The sequence below is a fragment of the Glandiceps talaboti genome, chromosome 6 (genome assembly GCF_964340395.1).
Source record: "Glandiceps talaboti chromosome 6, keGlaTala1.1, whole genome shotgun sequence".
NCBI lineage: Eukaryota > Metazoa > Hemichordata > Enteropneusta > Spengelidae > Glandiceps > Glandiceps talaboti.
The window spans coordinates 1,830,001-1,847,955 of record NC_135554.1 but is presented as its reverse complement, the minus strand read 5'-3'; the positions used below and the strand labels follow the sequence as shown (position 1 = coordinate 1,847,955).

General features: G+C 34.8%; 1 protein-coding gene across 2 annotated transcripts in view; it reads right to left on the bottom strand.

Moving 5' to 3' along the window:
• Window positions 1–17,955, bottom strand: part of LOC144436546 (CMP-N-acetylneuraminate-beta-1,4-galactoside alpha-2,3-sialyltransferase-like) — a 59,253-nt gene that overhangs the window by 2,364 nt on the left and 38,934 nt on the right. For both annotated transcript variants that reach the window (XM_078125362.1, XM_078125363.1), the window contains 2 exons: window positions 17,764–17,950; window positions 17,357–17,494 (listed from right to left, as the gene is read on the bottom strand). In XM_078125362.1, the coding sequence (XP_077981488.1) occupies window positions 17,357–17,494; window positions 17,764–17,950 (325 nt within the window). The remainder of the gene's footprint in view (window positions 1–17,356; window positions 17,495–17,763; window positions 17,951–17,955) is intronic.

Here is a 17,955-nt window from a genome sequence, read left to right as displayed (position 1 = left end):
TGTCTAAGTGTCTAGTATCATAACATACATGTATTGTCTAAGTGTCTAGTACCATAAAATGCATGTATTGTCTAAGTGTCTAGTACCATAACATGCATGTATTGTCTAAGTGTCTAGTACCATAACATATAGGTATTGTCTAAGTGTCTAGTACCATAACATGCATGTATTGTCTATGTGTCTAGTACCATAACATACAGGTATTGTCTAAGTGTCTAGTACCATAACATATAGGTATTGTCTAAGTGTCTAGTACCATAACATACAGGTATTGTCTAAGTGTCTAGTACCATAACATACAGGTATTGTCTAAGTGTCTAGTATCATAACATACAGGTATTGTCTAAGTGTCTAGTACCATAACATGAAGGTATTGTCTAAGTGTCTAGTACCATAACATGCATGTATTGTCTAAGTGTCTAGTACCATAACATACAGGTGTTGTCTAAGTGTCTAGTACCATAACATGCATGTATTGTCTAAGTGTCTAGTACCATAACATACAGGTATTGTCTAAGTGTCTAGTACCATGACATACAGGTATTGTCTAAGTGTCTAGTACCATAACATACAGGTATTGTCTAAGTGTCTAGTACCATAACATGCATGTATTGTCTAAGTGTCTAGTACCATAACATGAAGGTATTGTCTAAGTGTCTAGTACCATAACATGAAGGTATTGTCTAAGTGTCTAGTACCATAACATACAGGTATTGTCTAAGTGTCTAGTACCATAACATACAGGTATTGTCTAAGTGTCTAGTACCATAACATGCATGTATTGTCTAAGTGTCTAGTACCATAACATACAGGTATTGTCTAAGTGTCTAGTACCATAACATACAGGTATTGTCTAAGTGTCTAGTACCATAACATACAGGTATTGTCTAAGTGTCTAGTACCATAACATGCATGTATTGTCTAAGTGTCTAGTACGATAACATACATGTATTGTCTAAGTGTCTAGTACGATAACATACAGGTATTGTCTAAGTGTCTAGTACGATAACATACAGGTATTGTCTAAGTGTCTAGTACCATAACATGAAGGTATTGTCTAAGTGTCTAGTACCATAACATGCATGTATTGTCTAAGTGTCTAGTACCATAACATGAAGGTATTGTCTAAGTGTCTAGTACCATAACATACAGGTATTGTCTAAGTGTCTAGTATCATAACATACATGTATTGTCTAAGTGTCTAGTACCATTAAATGCATGTATTGTCTAAGTGTCTAGTACCATAACATGCATGTATTGTCTAAGTGTCTAGTACCATAACATATAGGTATTGTCTAAGTGTCTAGTACCATAACATGCATGTATTGTCTAAGTGTCTAGTACCATAACATACAGGTATTGTCTAAGTGTCTAGTACCATAACATATAGGTATTGTCTAAGTGTCTAGTACCATAACATGCATGTATTGTCTAAGTGTCTAGTACCATAACATGCATGTATTGTGTAAGTGTCTAGTACCATAACATACATGTATTGTCTAAGTGTCTAGTACCATAACATGCATGTATTGTCTAAGTGTCTAGTACCATAACATACATGTATTGTCTAAGTGTCTAGTACCATAACATATAGGTATTGTCTAAGTGTCTAGTACCATAACATACATGTATTGTCTAAGTGTCTAGTACCATAACATACATGTATTGTCTAAGTGTCTAGTACCATAACATGCATGTATTGTCTAAGTGTCTAGTACCATAACATGCATGTATTTTCTAAGTGTCTAGTACCATAACATGCATGTATTGTCTAAGTGTCTAGTACCATAACATGAAGGTATTGTCTAAGTGTCTAGTACCATAACATACAGGTATTGTCTAAGTGTCTAGTATCATAACATACATGTATTGTCTAAGTGTCTAGTACCATAACATACATGTATTGTCTAAGTGTCTAGTACCATAACATACATGTATTGTCTAAGTGTCTAGTACCATAACATGCATGTATTGTCTAAGTGTCTAGTACCATAACATACATGTATTGTCTAAGTGTCTAGTACCATAACATGCATGTATTGTCTAAGTGTCTAGTACCATAACATACAGGTATTGGCTATGTGTCTAGTACCATAACATGCAGGTATTGTCTAAGTGTCTAGTACCATAACATGCATGTATTGTCTAAGTGTCTAGTACCATAACATGCATGTATTGTGTATAAGTGTCTAGTACCATAACATGAAGGTATTGTCTAAGTGTCTAGTACCATAACATACAGGTATTGTCTAAGTGTCTAGTATCATAACATACATGTATTGTCTAAGTGTCTAGTACCATAACATACATGTATTGTCTAAGTGTCTAGTACCATAACATACATGTATTGTCTAAGTGTCTAGTACCATAACATGCATGTATTGTCTAAGTGTCTAGTACCATAACATGCATGTATTGTCTAAGTGTCTAGTACCATAACATGCATGTATTGTCTAAGTGTCTAGTACCATAACATGCATGTATTGTCTAAGTGTCTAGTACCATAACATGCATGTATTGTCTAAGTGTCTAGTACCATAACATGCATGTATTGTCTAAGTGTCTAGTACCATAACATACATGTATTGTCTAAGTGTCTAGTACCATAACATACATGTATTGTCTAAGTGTCTAGTACCATAACATACATGTATTGTCTAAGTGTCTAGTACCATAACATGCATGTATTGTCTAAGTGTCTAGTACCATAACATACATGTATTGTCTAAGTGTCTAGTACCATAACATACATGTATTGTCTAAGTGTCTAGTACCATAACATGCATGTATTGTCTAAGTGTCTAGTACCATAACATGCATGTATTGTCTAAGTGTCTAGTACCATAACATGCATGTATTGTCTAAGTGTCTAGTACCATAACATGCATGTATTGTCTAAGTGTCTAGTACCATAATATGAAGGTATTGTCTAAGTGTCTAGTACCATAACATGCATGTATTGTCTAAGTGTCTAGTACCATAACATGAAGGTATTGTCTAAGTGTCTAGTACCATAACATGCATGTATTGTCTAAGTGTCTAGTACCATAAAATACAGGTATTGTCTAAGTGTCTAGTACCATAACATGCATGTATTGTCTAAGTGTCTAGTACCATAAAATACAGGTATTGTCTAAGTGTCTAGTACCATAAAATACAGGTGTTGTCTAAGTGTCTAGTACCATAACATGCAGGTATTGTCTAAGTGTCTAGTACCATAACATGCATGTATTGTCTAAGTGTCTAGTACCATAACATACAGGTATTGTCTAAGTGTCTAGTACCATAACATACATGTATTGTCTAAGTGTCTAGTACCATAACATGCATGTATTGTCTAAGTGTCTAGTACCATAACATACAGGTATTGTCTAAGTGTCTAGTACCATAACATACATGTATTGTCTAAGTGTCTAGTACCATAACATGCATGTATTGTCTAAGTGTCTAGTACCATAACATGCATGTATTGTCTAAGTGTCTAGTACCATAACATACAGGTATTGTCTAAGTGTCTAGGACCATAACATGCATGTATTGTCTAAGTGTCTAGTACCATAACATGTATGTATTGTCTAAGTGTCTAGTACCATAATATGCATGTGTTGTCTAAGTGTCTAGTACCATATCATACAGGTATTGTGTAAGTGTCTCGTACCATAACATGCATGTATTGTCTAAATGTCTAGTACCATAACATGCATGTATTGTCTAAATGTCTAGTACCACAACATACAGGTATTGTCTAAGTGTCTAGTACCATAACATACAGGTATTGTCTAAGTGTCTAGTACCATAACATGAAGGTATTGTCTAAGTGTCTAGTATCATAACATGCATGTATTGTCTAAATGTCTAGTACCATAACATACAGGTATTGTCTAAATGTCTAGTACCATAACATACAGGTATTGTCTAAGTGTCTAGTACCATAACATGCATGTATTGTGTAAGTGTCTAGTACCATAACATATAGGTATTGTCTAAGTGTCTAGTACCATAACATATAGGTATTTTCTAAGTGTCTAGTACCATAACATATAGGTATTGTGTAAGTGTCTCGTACCATAACATGCATGTATTGTCTAAGTGTCTAGTACCACAACATACAGGTATTGTCTAAGTGTGTAGTACCATAACATACAGGCATTATCTAAGTGTCTAGTACCATAACATACAGGCATTATCTAAGTGTGTAGTACCATAACATACAGGTATTGTCTAAGTGTCTAGTACCATGCAACGAATTGCATCGTGTACTCGCCTCGTCGCAGGGTCTTGCGACGTCGCAAGGAAACCGACATGTCGGTTTCCTTGCAACGCGTCGCAAGTTGCTTCTCGAGTTGCTTCGTGAGTTGCACCGTGTAACCACTTCGTTGCGTCGCAAGTAATAACCGTTGACATATACCTACGTGTCAAATGACGTTCAATGTTATGGCCGCCATGTTTTTAGTATAAATATTGTATTTCAGCAAGTATTTTTTATATAATTTCGATTTATCACCACGATTACCACTTATAAATAGTATACAATGTCTATGAATGCTGGATTTTCGCTGAATATCATTTTATTTCTAACTTGAATGGAAGTAGCGACGTCAGAAAGATCAACATCACCATAAACGAACTTCGAATTGAATAGAGTTTTACTATCGATACCTCAACAAGTTTTCAGTCATTTTATTCGTAAATATTAGCAATTTCATAGCATTTTTGCCAAATTCCTGCCGCTAGAAGACTTGACCTCGATGACCTGTAACTTTTATATATCCACGCATGTGCAACAGTTTAGCTCTTGCGACTCACCATGCAACTAGTTGCATCGTGTACTCGCTCCATCATAGTTGCAAGCCTCGTCGTATGCGACGAATTGCTTCATGAGTTGCATCATGTAACTGGGCCTTTAGTGTCTAGTACCATAACATACAGGCATTGTCTAAGTGTCTAGTACCATAACATACAGGTATTGTCTAAGTGTCTAGTACCATAACATGCATGTATTGTCTAAGTGTCTAGTACCATAACATACATGTATTGTCTAAGTGTCTAGTACCATAACATACATGTATTGTCTAAGTGTCTAGTACCATAACATACATGTATTGTCTAAGTGTCTAGTACCATAACATGCATGTATTGTCTAAGTGTCTAGTACCATAACATGCATGTATTGTCTAAGTGTCTAGTACCATAACATGCATGTATTGTCTAAGTGTCTAGTACCATAACATGCATGTATTGTCTAAGTGTCTAGTACCATAACATGAAGGTATTGTCTAAGTGTCTAGTACCATAACATGCATGTATTGTCTAAGTGTCTAGTACCATAACATGAAGGTATTGTCTAAGTGTCTAGTACCATAACATGCATGTATTGTCTAAGTGTCTAGTACCATAACATGAAGGTATTGTCTAAGTGTCTAGTACCATAACATTCATGTATTGTCTAAGTGTCTAGTACCATAAAATACAGGTATTGTCTAAGTCTCTAGTACCATAAAATACAGGTATTGTCTAAGTGTCTAGTACCATAACATACATGTATTGTCTAAGTGTCTAGTACCATAACATGCATGTATTGTCTAAGTGTCTAGTACCATAACATGCATGTATTGTCTAAGTGTCTAGTACCATAACATGCATGTATTGTCTAAGTGTCTAGTACCATAACATACAGGTATTGTATAAGTGTCTAGGACCATAACATGCATGTATTGTCTAAGTGTCTAGTACCATAACATGCATGTATTGTCTAAGTGTCTAGTACCATAATATGCATGTGTTGTCTAAGTGTCTAGTACCATATCATACAGGTATTGTGTAAGTGTCTCGTACCATAACATGCATGTATTGTCTAAATGTCTAGTACCATAACATGCATGTATTGTCTAAATGTCTAGTACCACAACATACAGGTATTGTCTAAGTGTCTAGTACCATAACATGCATGTATTGTCTAAGTGTCTAGTATCATAACATGCATGTATTGTCTAAATGTCTAGTACCATAACATACAGGTATTGTCTAAATGTCTAGTACCACAACATACAGGTATTGTCTAAGTGTCTAGTACCATAACATATAGGTATTGTGTAAGTGTCTAGTACCATAACATGCATGTATTGTCTAAGTGTCTAGTACCATAACATATAGGTATTGTCTAAGTGTCTAGTACCATAACATATAGGTATTGTGTAAGTGTCTCGTACCATAACATGCATGTATTGTCTAAGTGTCTAGTACCACAACATACAGGTATTGTCTAAGTGTGTAGTACCATAACATACAGGCATTATCTAAGTGTCTAGTACCATAACATACAGGCATTATCTAAGTGTGTAGTACCATAACATACAGGTATTGTCTAAGTGTCTAGTACCATGCAACGAATTGCATCGTGTACTCGCCTCGTCGCAGGGTCTTGCGACGTCGAAAGGAAACCGACATGTCGGTTTCCTTGCAACGCGTCGCAAGTTGCTTCTCGAGTTGCTTCGTGAGTTGCACCGTGTAACCACTTCGTCGCGTCGCAAGTAATAACCGTTGACATATACCTACGTGTCAAATGACGTTCAATGTTATGGCCGCCATGTTTTTAGTATAAATATTGTATTTCAGCAAGTATTTTTTATATAATTTCGATTTATCACCACGATTACCACTTATAAATAGTATACAATGTCTATGAATGCTGGATTTTCGCTGAATATCATTTTATTTCTAACTTGAATGCAAGTAGCGACGTCAGAAAGATCAACATCACCATAAACGAACTTCGAATTGAATAGAGTTTTACTATCGATACCTCAACAAGTTTTCAGTCATTTTATTCGTAAATATTAGCAATTTCATAGCATTTTTGCCAGATTCCTGCCGCTAGAAGACTTGACCTCGATGACCTGTAACTTTTATATATCCACGCATGTGCAACAGTTTAGCTCTTGCGACTCACCATGCAACTAGTTGCATCGTGTACTCGCTCCGTCATAGTTGCAAGCCTCGTCGTATGCGACGAATTGCTTCATGAGTTGCATCGTGTAACTGGGCCTTTAGTGTCTAGTACCATAACATACAGGCATTGTCTAAGTGTCTAGTACCATAACATACAGGTATTGTCTAAGTGTCTAGTACCATAACATGCATGTATTGTCTATAAGTGTCTAGTACCATAACATGCATGTATTGTCTAAGTGTCTAGAACCATAACATGCATGTATTGTCTAAGTGTCTAGTACCATAACATACAGGTATTGTCTAAGTGTCTAGTACCATAACATGCATGTATTGTCTAAGTGTCTAGTACCATAACATGCATGTATTGTGTAAGTGTCTAGTACCATAACATGCATGTATTGTCTAAGTGTCTAGTACCATATCATACAGGTATTGTCTAAGTGTCTAGTACCATAACATGCATGTATTGTCTAAGTGTCTAGTACCATATCATACAGGTATTGTCTAAGTGTCTAGTATCATAACATGCATGTATTGTCTAAGTGTCTAGTACCATAACATGCATGTATTGTCTAAGTGTCTAGTACCATAACATGCATGTATTGTCTAAGTGTCTAGTACCATAACATGCATGTATTGTCTAAGTGTCTAGTACCATATCATACAGGTATTGTCTAAGTGTCTAGTATCATAACATGCATGTATTGTCTAAGTGTCTAGTACCATAACATACAGGTATTGTCTAAGTGTCTAGTACCATAACATGCATGTATTGTCTAAGTGTCTAGTACCATAACATACATGTATTGTCTAAGTGTCTAGTACCATATCATGCATGTATTGTCTAAGTGTCTAGTACCATAACATATAGGTATTGTCTAAGTGTCTAGTACCATAACATATAGGTATTGTCTAAGTGTCTAGTACCATAACATACAGGTATTGTCTAAGTGTCTAGTACCATAACATATAGGTATTGTCTAAGTGTCTAGTACCATAACATACAGGCATTATCTAAGTGTCTAGTACCATAACATATAGGTATTGTCTAAGTGTCTAGTACCATAACATACATGTATTGTCTAAGTGTCTAGTACCATAACATGCATGTATTGTCTAAGTGTCTAGTACCATAACATACATGTATTGTCTAAGTGTCTAGTACCATAACATGCATGTATTGTCTAAGTGTCTAGTACCATAACATACAGGTATTGTCTAAGTGTCTAGTACCATAACATGCATGTATTGTCTAAGTGTCTAGTACCATAACATGCATGTATTGTCTAAGTGTCTAGTACCATATCATACAGGTATTGTCTAAGTGTCTAGTATCATAACATGCATGTATTGTCTAAGTGTCTAGTACCATAACATACAGGTATTGTCTAAGTGTCTAGTACCATAACATGCATGTATTGTCTAAGTGTCTAGTACCATAACATACATGTATTGTCTAAGTGTCTAGTACCATAACATGCATGTATTGTCTAAGTGTCTAGTACCATAACATATAGGTATTGTCTAAGTGTCTAGTACCATAACATATAGGTATTGTCTAAGTGTCTAGTACCATAACATACAGGCATTATCTAAGTGTCTAGTACCATAACATATAGGTATTGTCTAAGTGTCTAGTACCATAACATATAGGTATTGTCTAAGTGTCTAGTACCATAACATACATGTATTGTCTAAGTGTCTAGTACCATAACATATAGGTATTGTCTAAGTGTCTAGTACCATAACATGCATGTATTGTCTAAGTGTCTAGTACCATAACATGCATGTATTGTCTAAGTGTCTAGTACCATAACATACAGGTATTGCCTATGTGTCTAGTACCATAACATGCATGTATTGTCTAAGTGTCTAGTACCATAACATACAGGTATTGCCTAAGTGTCTAGTACCATAACATACAGGTATTGCCTATGTGTCTAGTACCATAACATACAGGTATTGCCTATGTGTCTAGTACCATAACATACAGGTATTGCCTAAGTGTCTAGTACCATAACATACAGGTATTGTCTAAGTGTCTAGTACCATAACATACAGGTATTGCCTATGTGTCTAGTACCATAACATACAGGTATTGCCTATGTGTCTAGTACCATAACATGCATGTATTGTCTAAGTGTCTAGTACCAGTTATTTTTGACAGACCCAGACATGAAGTCATTATTCCTGGATAATTTGTTATACTTATGACTGCCCTGAAAGAAAAAGTTCTAGAAGGTGTAACTGGATATATTTACAGATATTTTTTGAATGTTTATTCACGCGTCTATCAATCCTGGTTGTTATCTTTCAAACATATATGATCACTTGGCTGTTGCCATAGGTGTGGTTTTGTTGCTAGGCATATTTCCATACACTTTTTGACTATTTGTTCAGTTGTCTAAGAATCCCTGTAGTTATCTTTGTGAAATACACCCCTCTCCCGGTTTGGCTGTTGCTATGGGCATAGTCATGGTTGCTAGGGGTATTTGCATAATTGTTTGTACATTTACACACTTGCCTACCTGATGATGTTGTTATTTAACTAAAACATACTGCCATTGGTTGTTGCTATGGGCATAGTCATGGTTGCTAGGGGTATTTGCATAATTGTTTGTACATTTACACACTTGCCTACCTGATGATGTTGTTATTTAACTAAAACATACTGCCATTGGTTGTTGCTAAGGGTGTGGTCATGGTTGTTAGGGCCAATTGTGTCAAAATATGTTCAAGAAAATCTGCACAATAACACTTCTAGAAACATCTCACCAAGTTTCAGTCTAACTGACCAAGAAACCTTTTGAGGTATAAGTTTTGACCAAAATTCACACTTTTACACCTAATTTGCATATCACTGAAAAGATCATTATATGCTTAACATTTCTTCATCTATACACCCCCTAACACATCCCCATTAAATTTCAGCCCAATCTTTTCTGTAGTTTTGGAATTAAACATTTGGACAAAAAAAAGACACATTGTTATAACTAATTTGCATATCACAGATGGGATCATCATGTCGTGAACAGTTCATAATCTAAACACCCTTAAGAATGCTCCCACCAAATTTCAGACCGATCTGCCCAGTACTTTTTGAGTTTAAGCTTTTTTACCAAAAATACCACCAATGGCACTGTTGCAAAACTGTACAGTTTTTAAAAATGTTTATCCATATGCCTGTCCATGCGAACAATAGGTGTTCATTTGCTGAATGACTATCCAGTTGCCTATGCAACCATGTTGCTATCTTTGCGACATAATCGATCATTTGGCTGTTGCTATGGGCGTGGTCTTGTTGCTAGACACATTTGCATATATTTTTTTGAATGTTTTTCCATTTGTCTTTCGATTCCTATTATCTTTGCAATATATGTGATCATTTGGCTCTTGCTATGGGCGTGGTCTTGTTGCTTGGCACATTTACATACATTTTTTGAATGTTTATTCATTTGTCTTTCTATTCCTGTTGTTATCTTTGCAATATACATTATTATTTGGCTGTTGCTATGGGCGTGGTCTTGTTGCTAGGCAAATTTACATACATATTTTGAACGTTCATTCAATTGTCTATTAATCCCTGTTGTTATCTTTGTGAAATACACGACCGTTTGGCTGTTGCTATGGGCGTGGTCATGGTTGCTACGGTATTTGCATACATTTTTTGAATGCCTACCATATGATGTTGTTATTTGACCAAAATATACTGCCATTTGGTTGTTGCTAAGGGTGTGGTCATGGTCGCTAGGGCCAATTTTGTCAAAATGTTTTGAAGAATAACACTCAGAAACATCTCACCAAGTTTCAGACTCGGTGACCAAGTACTTTTTGAGATATAAGTTTTTGACCAAAAATGAACATTTTTACACCTAATTTGCATATCACTCATGGAATCATGGCATGCTTAATATTTCTTTGTCCATACATCCCTAGATACATTCCCATTAAATTTCAGCTCAATCTGCTCAGTAGTTTTGGAATTATAGATTTTTAGCTCCGCTGTCAGCAAAAGCTGAAAGCGTAGCTTTAGGTATAGGTTGTATAGAGTATAGAGAGTAGAGTGAATCATAGGTGTCCGTCAAACTTTTATATTTTCATTATCTACTCCAAAAGTGACAGTTGGAATTCTTCGATATTTGGTGTGCATGTTCCCTGGGGGGAGGCTATTCAGATTTGTTCATGCCAAGTTGATCTGTGCCATTTTCAATTTTTTATGATTTTTTTTCATAAAATGTCATTTTCATCAACTCCTCATAAACTTCAAGTCAGATTGCTTTAATATCTGGTGTGTTGATGCGCAGGGGGTAGCTTACTTAGATTTGTTAATTTCAAGTCAGCACGTCTTCTTTTCTATTTTTTATGATTTTTTTTTTTGTAATTTAAAAAAAAATGAATATGTTAATGAGAAATCGCTGCGTTCAGAATGTCATTATTCACAGAATTGTTTTTTTTCGAGTGAAAACCCGTCTTGAATTGTATAACTCTAACAAATGAAGACATGTCAAGTTATATTTTGAAAGTTGTATCGCTAGTTTGAGACGATTTGCTCACGTACTATCGGGGCTTGGACCTTACTCCAGTTCAGCGGAAGTTTAGCCAGTCCGATAATTCTTTCTGGTTTAGTTTACAACACTTTTGATCACACAGATTTTGTTTTTGTGATGAAAAGAAATTTAAAAAAAGATCACTTCAACCATTTTGTTGTGTTTTCTTTATGAAAGGTAATCGAACATGAACGAGTGTTACCACTGTAACGTATGGCTAAGAATGACTCTCTTCCGGGTACTTGGGATTGTCGCCGTACGGAAACTAAGATGGCGATTAATACATTTCTTCCCTATATATATCTACTACAACTAGTACAAGTTGAATGTTGTTGACTTGGTAAATTTGTTAGAAAATTGAAATTCAAATTGCCTCAAAATTATTTTAGATCCCTAGTTTATTTCATTCATCATTAACATTTTCCAGGGTTAAATCTGTAAGACACTGGAATTATTTATAGCCAACCTCAAAATCTTCTTTTTTTTTCTTTTTCTTGTGTGCATTTCCCAGTCATTTTTTTTCAGAGATTTTGTGCAGTAGATTTTTGTTATAAAATGGTGACTATGGTATAAAAGTACAATACATTACCAACTTCTGTGTAAAATGTGTTTTATAGTGAGACATCATATGAAACCAGTAACCACTTTATTACATCGCTAAAACAAAACTGCATAGTGAAGAACTGAACCACTTCTACATGTCACCAAAGTAAAAAAAAAATAAAAAAATAAAAAACAGCAGAGCTATTCTGACCGATAGGTCGCTTGTTAACCAAAAAAGACACATTTTTAGCCCTAATTTGCATATCACTGATGGAATCATCCCGTCATGAACAAATCTTACTTTACACCCCCTTAAGAATGTTCCCACCAAATTTCGCACCAATCTGCACAGTAGTTTCTGAGTTTAAGTTTTTTGACCAAAAATCACATTTTTTGACCCAAATCACACACCTGTGATGCGATTATTTTGATTTGAACAATTTCCCAACTAGACACCAAAGGTAATGGACCCACCAAATATCGTGGCAATCGGTTCAGCGGTTTTTGACTTTAAGTTGTTTACACACATACACACACACACACAGACAGACAGACAGACAGACAGACAGACAGACGCCGGGCGATCCCTATAACACTACTGAACCTCAGTTCAGTTGTGCTAAAAACAAAATGGCTGCTAGGCGGCCATATTGGATCGTATCATGACAACAATGAATGTGCACATGTATGTCATAGAACACTGTCCTAATACCAACTTTTAATGAGATCTGTTCAAGCATGTATGAGTTATGGCTTTAGACGGGGAAAATTTGCAAACAAAATGGCTGCCAGGCGGCCATATTGGTTCGTATCATGAAACAAATTGACGTGCATATGTATGCCATTGTATGTTGCCCCTGTACCAAGTTTGAAAAAAATCGGTCCAGGCATCTCCAAGAAACGGTTGCGGACGGACGGACGGACGGAGGGACGGACGGACGGACAGACGGAACCCAATCCATAAGTCCCCGTCCCGGACTTTGTCCGGCGTGGACTAACTATAAATGTCTAGTAGGGAGGTAATGTAGCTAACTAGTATAAATAGTAACTATAAATGTCTAGTAGAGAGGTAATTTAGCTAACTAGTATAAATAGTAACTATACATGTCTAGTAGAGAGGTAATTTAGCTAACTTGTATAAATAGTAACTATAAACGTCTAGTAGGGAGGCAATTTGGCTAACTAGTATAAATAGTAACTATAAATGTCTAGTAGAGAGGTAATGTAGCTAACTAGTATAAATAGTAACTATAAATGTCTAGCAGGGAGGTAATGTAGCTAACTAGTATAAATAGTAACTATAAATGTCTAGTAGAGAGGTAATTTAGCTAACTAGTATAAATAGTAACTATAAATGTCTAGTAGCGAGGTAATGTAGCTAACTAGTATAAATAGTAACTATAAATGTCTAGCAGGGAGGTAATTTAGCTAACTAGTATAAATAGTAACTATAAATGTCTAGTAGAGAGGTAATTTAGCTAACTAGTATAAATAGTAACTATAAATGTCTAGTAGCGAGGTAATTTAGCTAACTAGTATAAATAGTAACTATAAATGTCTAGTAGAGAGGTAATTTAGCTAACTAGTATAAATAGTAACTATAAATGTCTAGTAGCGAGGTAATTTAGCTAACTAGTATAAATAGTAACTATAAATGTCTAGTAGCGAGGTAATTTAGCTAACTAGTATAAATAGTAACTATAAATGTCTAGTAGAGAGGTAATTTAGCTAACTTGTATAAATAGTAACTATAAATGTCTAGCAGGGAGGTAATGTAGCTAACTAGTATGAATATTAACTATAAATGTCTAGTAGAGAGGTAATGTAGCTAACTAGTATAAATAGTAACTATAAACGTCTAGTAGGGAGGTAATTTAGCTAACTAGTATAAATAGTAACTATAAACGTCTAGTAGAGAGGTAATTTAGCTAACTAGTATAAATAGTAACTATAAATGTCTAGTAGGGAGGTAATGTAGCTAACTAGTATAAATAGTAACTATAAATGTCTAGTAGAGAGGTAATTTAGCTAACTAGTATAAATAGTAACTATAAATGTCTAGTAGGGAGGTAATGTAGCTAACTAGTATAAATAGTAACTATAAACGTCTAGTAGAGAGGTAATTTAGCTAACTAGTATAAATAGTAACTATACATGTCTAGTAGGGAGGTAATGTAGCTAACTAGTATAAATAGTAACTATAAACGTCTAGTAGAGAGGTAATTTAGCTAACTAGTATAAATAGTAACTATAAATGTCTAGTAGAGAGGTAATTTAGCTAACTTGTATAAATAGTAACTATAAATGTCTAGCAGGGAGGTAATGTAGCTAACTAGTATAAATAGTAACTATAAATGTCTAGTAGAGAGGTAATTTAGCTAACTAGTATAAATATTAACTATAAATGTCTAGTAGAGAGGTAATTTAGCTAACTAGTATAAATAGTAACTATAAATGTCTAGTAGCGAGGTAATTTAGCTAACTAGTATAAATAGTAACTATAAATGTCTAGTAGAGAGGTAATTTAGCTAACTAGTATAAATAGTAACTATAAATGTCTAGTAGCGAGGTAATTTAGCTAACTAGTATAAATAGTAACTATAAATGTCTAGTAGCGAGGTAATTTAGCTAACTAGTATAAATAGTAACTATAAATGTCTAGTAGAGAGGTAATTTAGCTAACTTGTATAAATAGTAACTATAAATGTCTAGCAGGGAGGTAATGTAGCTAACTAGTATGAATATTAACTATAAATGTCTAGTAGAGAGGTAATGTAGCTAACTAGTATAAATAGTAACTATAAACGTCTAGTAGGGAGGTAATTTAGCTAACTAGTATAAATAGTAACTATAAACGTCTAGTAGAGAGGTAATTTAGCTAACTAGTATAAATAGTAACTATAAATGTCTAGTAGGGAGGTAATGTAGCTAACTAGTATAAATAGTAACTATAAATGTCTAGTAGAGAGGTAATTTAGCTAACTAGTATAAATAGTAACTATAAATGTCTAGTAGGGAGGTAATTTAGCTAACTAGTATAAATAGTAACTATAAATGTCTAGTAGGGAGGTAATGTAGCTAACTAGTATAAATAGTAACTATACATGTCTAGTAGGGAGGTAATGTAGCTAACTAGTATAAATAGTAACTATAAACGTCTAGTAGAGAGGTAATTTAGCTAACTAGTATAAATAGTAACTATACATGTCTAGTAGGGAGGTAATGTAGCTAACTAGTATAAATAGTAACTATAAACGTCTAGTAGAGAGGTAATTTAGCTAACTAGTATAAATAGTAACTATAAACGTCTAGTAAAGAGGTAATGTAGCTAACTAGTATAAATAGTAACTATAAATGTCTAGTAAAGAGGTAATGTAGCTAACTAGTATAAATAGTAACTATAAATGTCTAGTAAAGAGGTAATGTAGCTAACTAGTATAAATAGTAACTATAAATGTCTAGTAGAGAGGTAATTTAGCTAACTAGTATAAATAGTAACTATAAATGTCTAGCAGGGAGGTAATGTAGCTAACTAGTATAAATAGTAACTATAAATGTCTAGTAGAGAGGTAATTTAGCTAACTAGTATAAATAGTAACTATAAATGTCTAGTAAAGAGGTAATGTAGCTAACTAGTATAAATAGTAACTATAAATGTCTAGTAGAGAGGTAATTTAGCTAACTAGTATAAATAGTAACTATAAATGTCTAGCAGGGAGGTAATGTAGCTAACTAGTATAAATAGTAACTATAAATGTCTAGCAGGGAGGTAATTTAGCTAACTAGTATAAATAGTAACTATAAATGTCTAGTAGAGAGGTAATTTAGCAAATTACAATGACTTATTATATTTTGAATAGACAAAAATAGAGCCAATGGCATTGTTTTAAAACCATTTATCCACCTGCTGAGCCATACTAGGTACAGATGTTCAGTTGCCTATCCAGCCCTGTTTTTAACTATGCAATATATGTGATCATTTGGCTGTTGCTATGGGTGTGGTCATATTGCTAGACATATTTGCATGTAGTTTTTTTTAAAGTTCGTTCATTTGTCTAATACCTGATGTTAAGTTTGTGATATACATCATCAGATCGATGTTGCTATGGGCATGGTCTTGTGGCTAGACACATTTACATACATTTTTTAATGTTTCTTCACTTGTTTAAGAATCCCTGTTATCTTTGGGAAATACACAATTGTTGGGTTGTTGCTATGGGCGTGGTCATGGTTGCTAGGGGTATTTGCATACATATAAATATTAATGTTTACTCACTTACCTACCAGATACTGTTGTTATTTTCACAAAATATACTGGTATATGGTTGTTGCTAAGGATGTGGTCATGGCTGCTGTAAAGTCTTTTAGGTGGATGTGTATATATTTGTGTGAATGGGTTGATAGAGATAGACACAGGAGACAGTGTTTGCTGTTTGAATGCTTACTACGGTATGAATACTTTATTCACATATGTACAGATGGATATAAGTATCAGTTACACTTTGATGAGGAGGTGGTATGTGGATGTTTAAGTCATTCGGACCACTTGGTGGTTGAATGTTTATTTGTAGATAATAGAGTTGCTAGGAAAAATTGTGTCAAAATGTTTTCAACAAAATGTGCAGAATATCACTTCCAGATACATCTCACCAAATTTCAGTCTCAATGACCATTAGTATGGTTGAGATATAAATTTTTGACCCAAATTTACAGTTTTCTACACCTAATTTGGATATCACAGGTGAGATTATCATATACTTAATATTTCTTCATCTATACACCCCAGGTCCGTCCCCATTAAATTTAAGCCCAATCTGCTCAGTAGTTTTGGAATTAAAGATTTGTCATGCACAAATCTTAATTTACACACCCTTAAGAACATTCCCACTAAATTTACAGACCTATCTGCCCAGTAGTTCTTGAGTTTAAGTTTTTTCACCAAAAATGGCATTTTTTGACCCAAATCACATACCTGTGATGAGATCACTTTGCTATGAACAATTTCCCATCTAGACACCAAAAGTAATGTCCCCACCAAATACCAAGGCAATTGGTCTGGAGGTATTTGAGTTTAATTCGTCGACACACACACACACACACACACACACATGCACGCACGCACGCACGCATACACACAGACAGACAGACAGACAGACAGACACACACAGACACAAACACAGACACAGACAAAGACAGATGGACAGACACCGCACCATGCCTATAGCACTACTGAACCTTATCAGTTCAGTTGTCCTAAAAATTAATGGCAAAATCATGTGAAATGTTGGCAACAGGGGCAGCTATTTTTTACTTACTCTGTCCATTTGACCGCCATTGTAAGGGAACCCTATCAGATCAAATGCAGTCTCTTTAACTACCAATGGATTGATAAGTCTCACTTTCCCTGGCCTCTTAGGCAATCTAAAAGGAACTTCTTGCCAAAATCCATCAGGCTGTACAAAAGAAGGGATGAAGTAATCTGAATATGAAAGAATTGTACATTTTGTATTTATGATGACAATTTTACCAGTCACATACTTCATTATTCTATAAGTTCTTTCTTTTAGTAAAGAAAAGACATCGACTGCACAATTAGAACATATACTTCAGTTATGTAAGTTCTTCACAAGAACTAATCTCTCTATCCATATTTTGGGCCAGTCATACATTAATTCCATCTCTTTCAATAATTATCCTCACTCATCAATTTATAAACACTTACTGAAGCAGCTCCGGTAAACATACTATCCAGCCACTCAAAATCTTTGTTTTTGAAAGGAACAAAGCCGTAAATAGAATCTGGATCAAAATCTGTTGGATCAAGGAAAGTGCTCTCTGGATATGCCACTCTTAATGTTGTTTTATTGCCCACATCAACCTCATAGCCATGCACTGGGGCTGCATTTAATCTGAA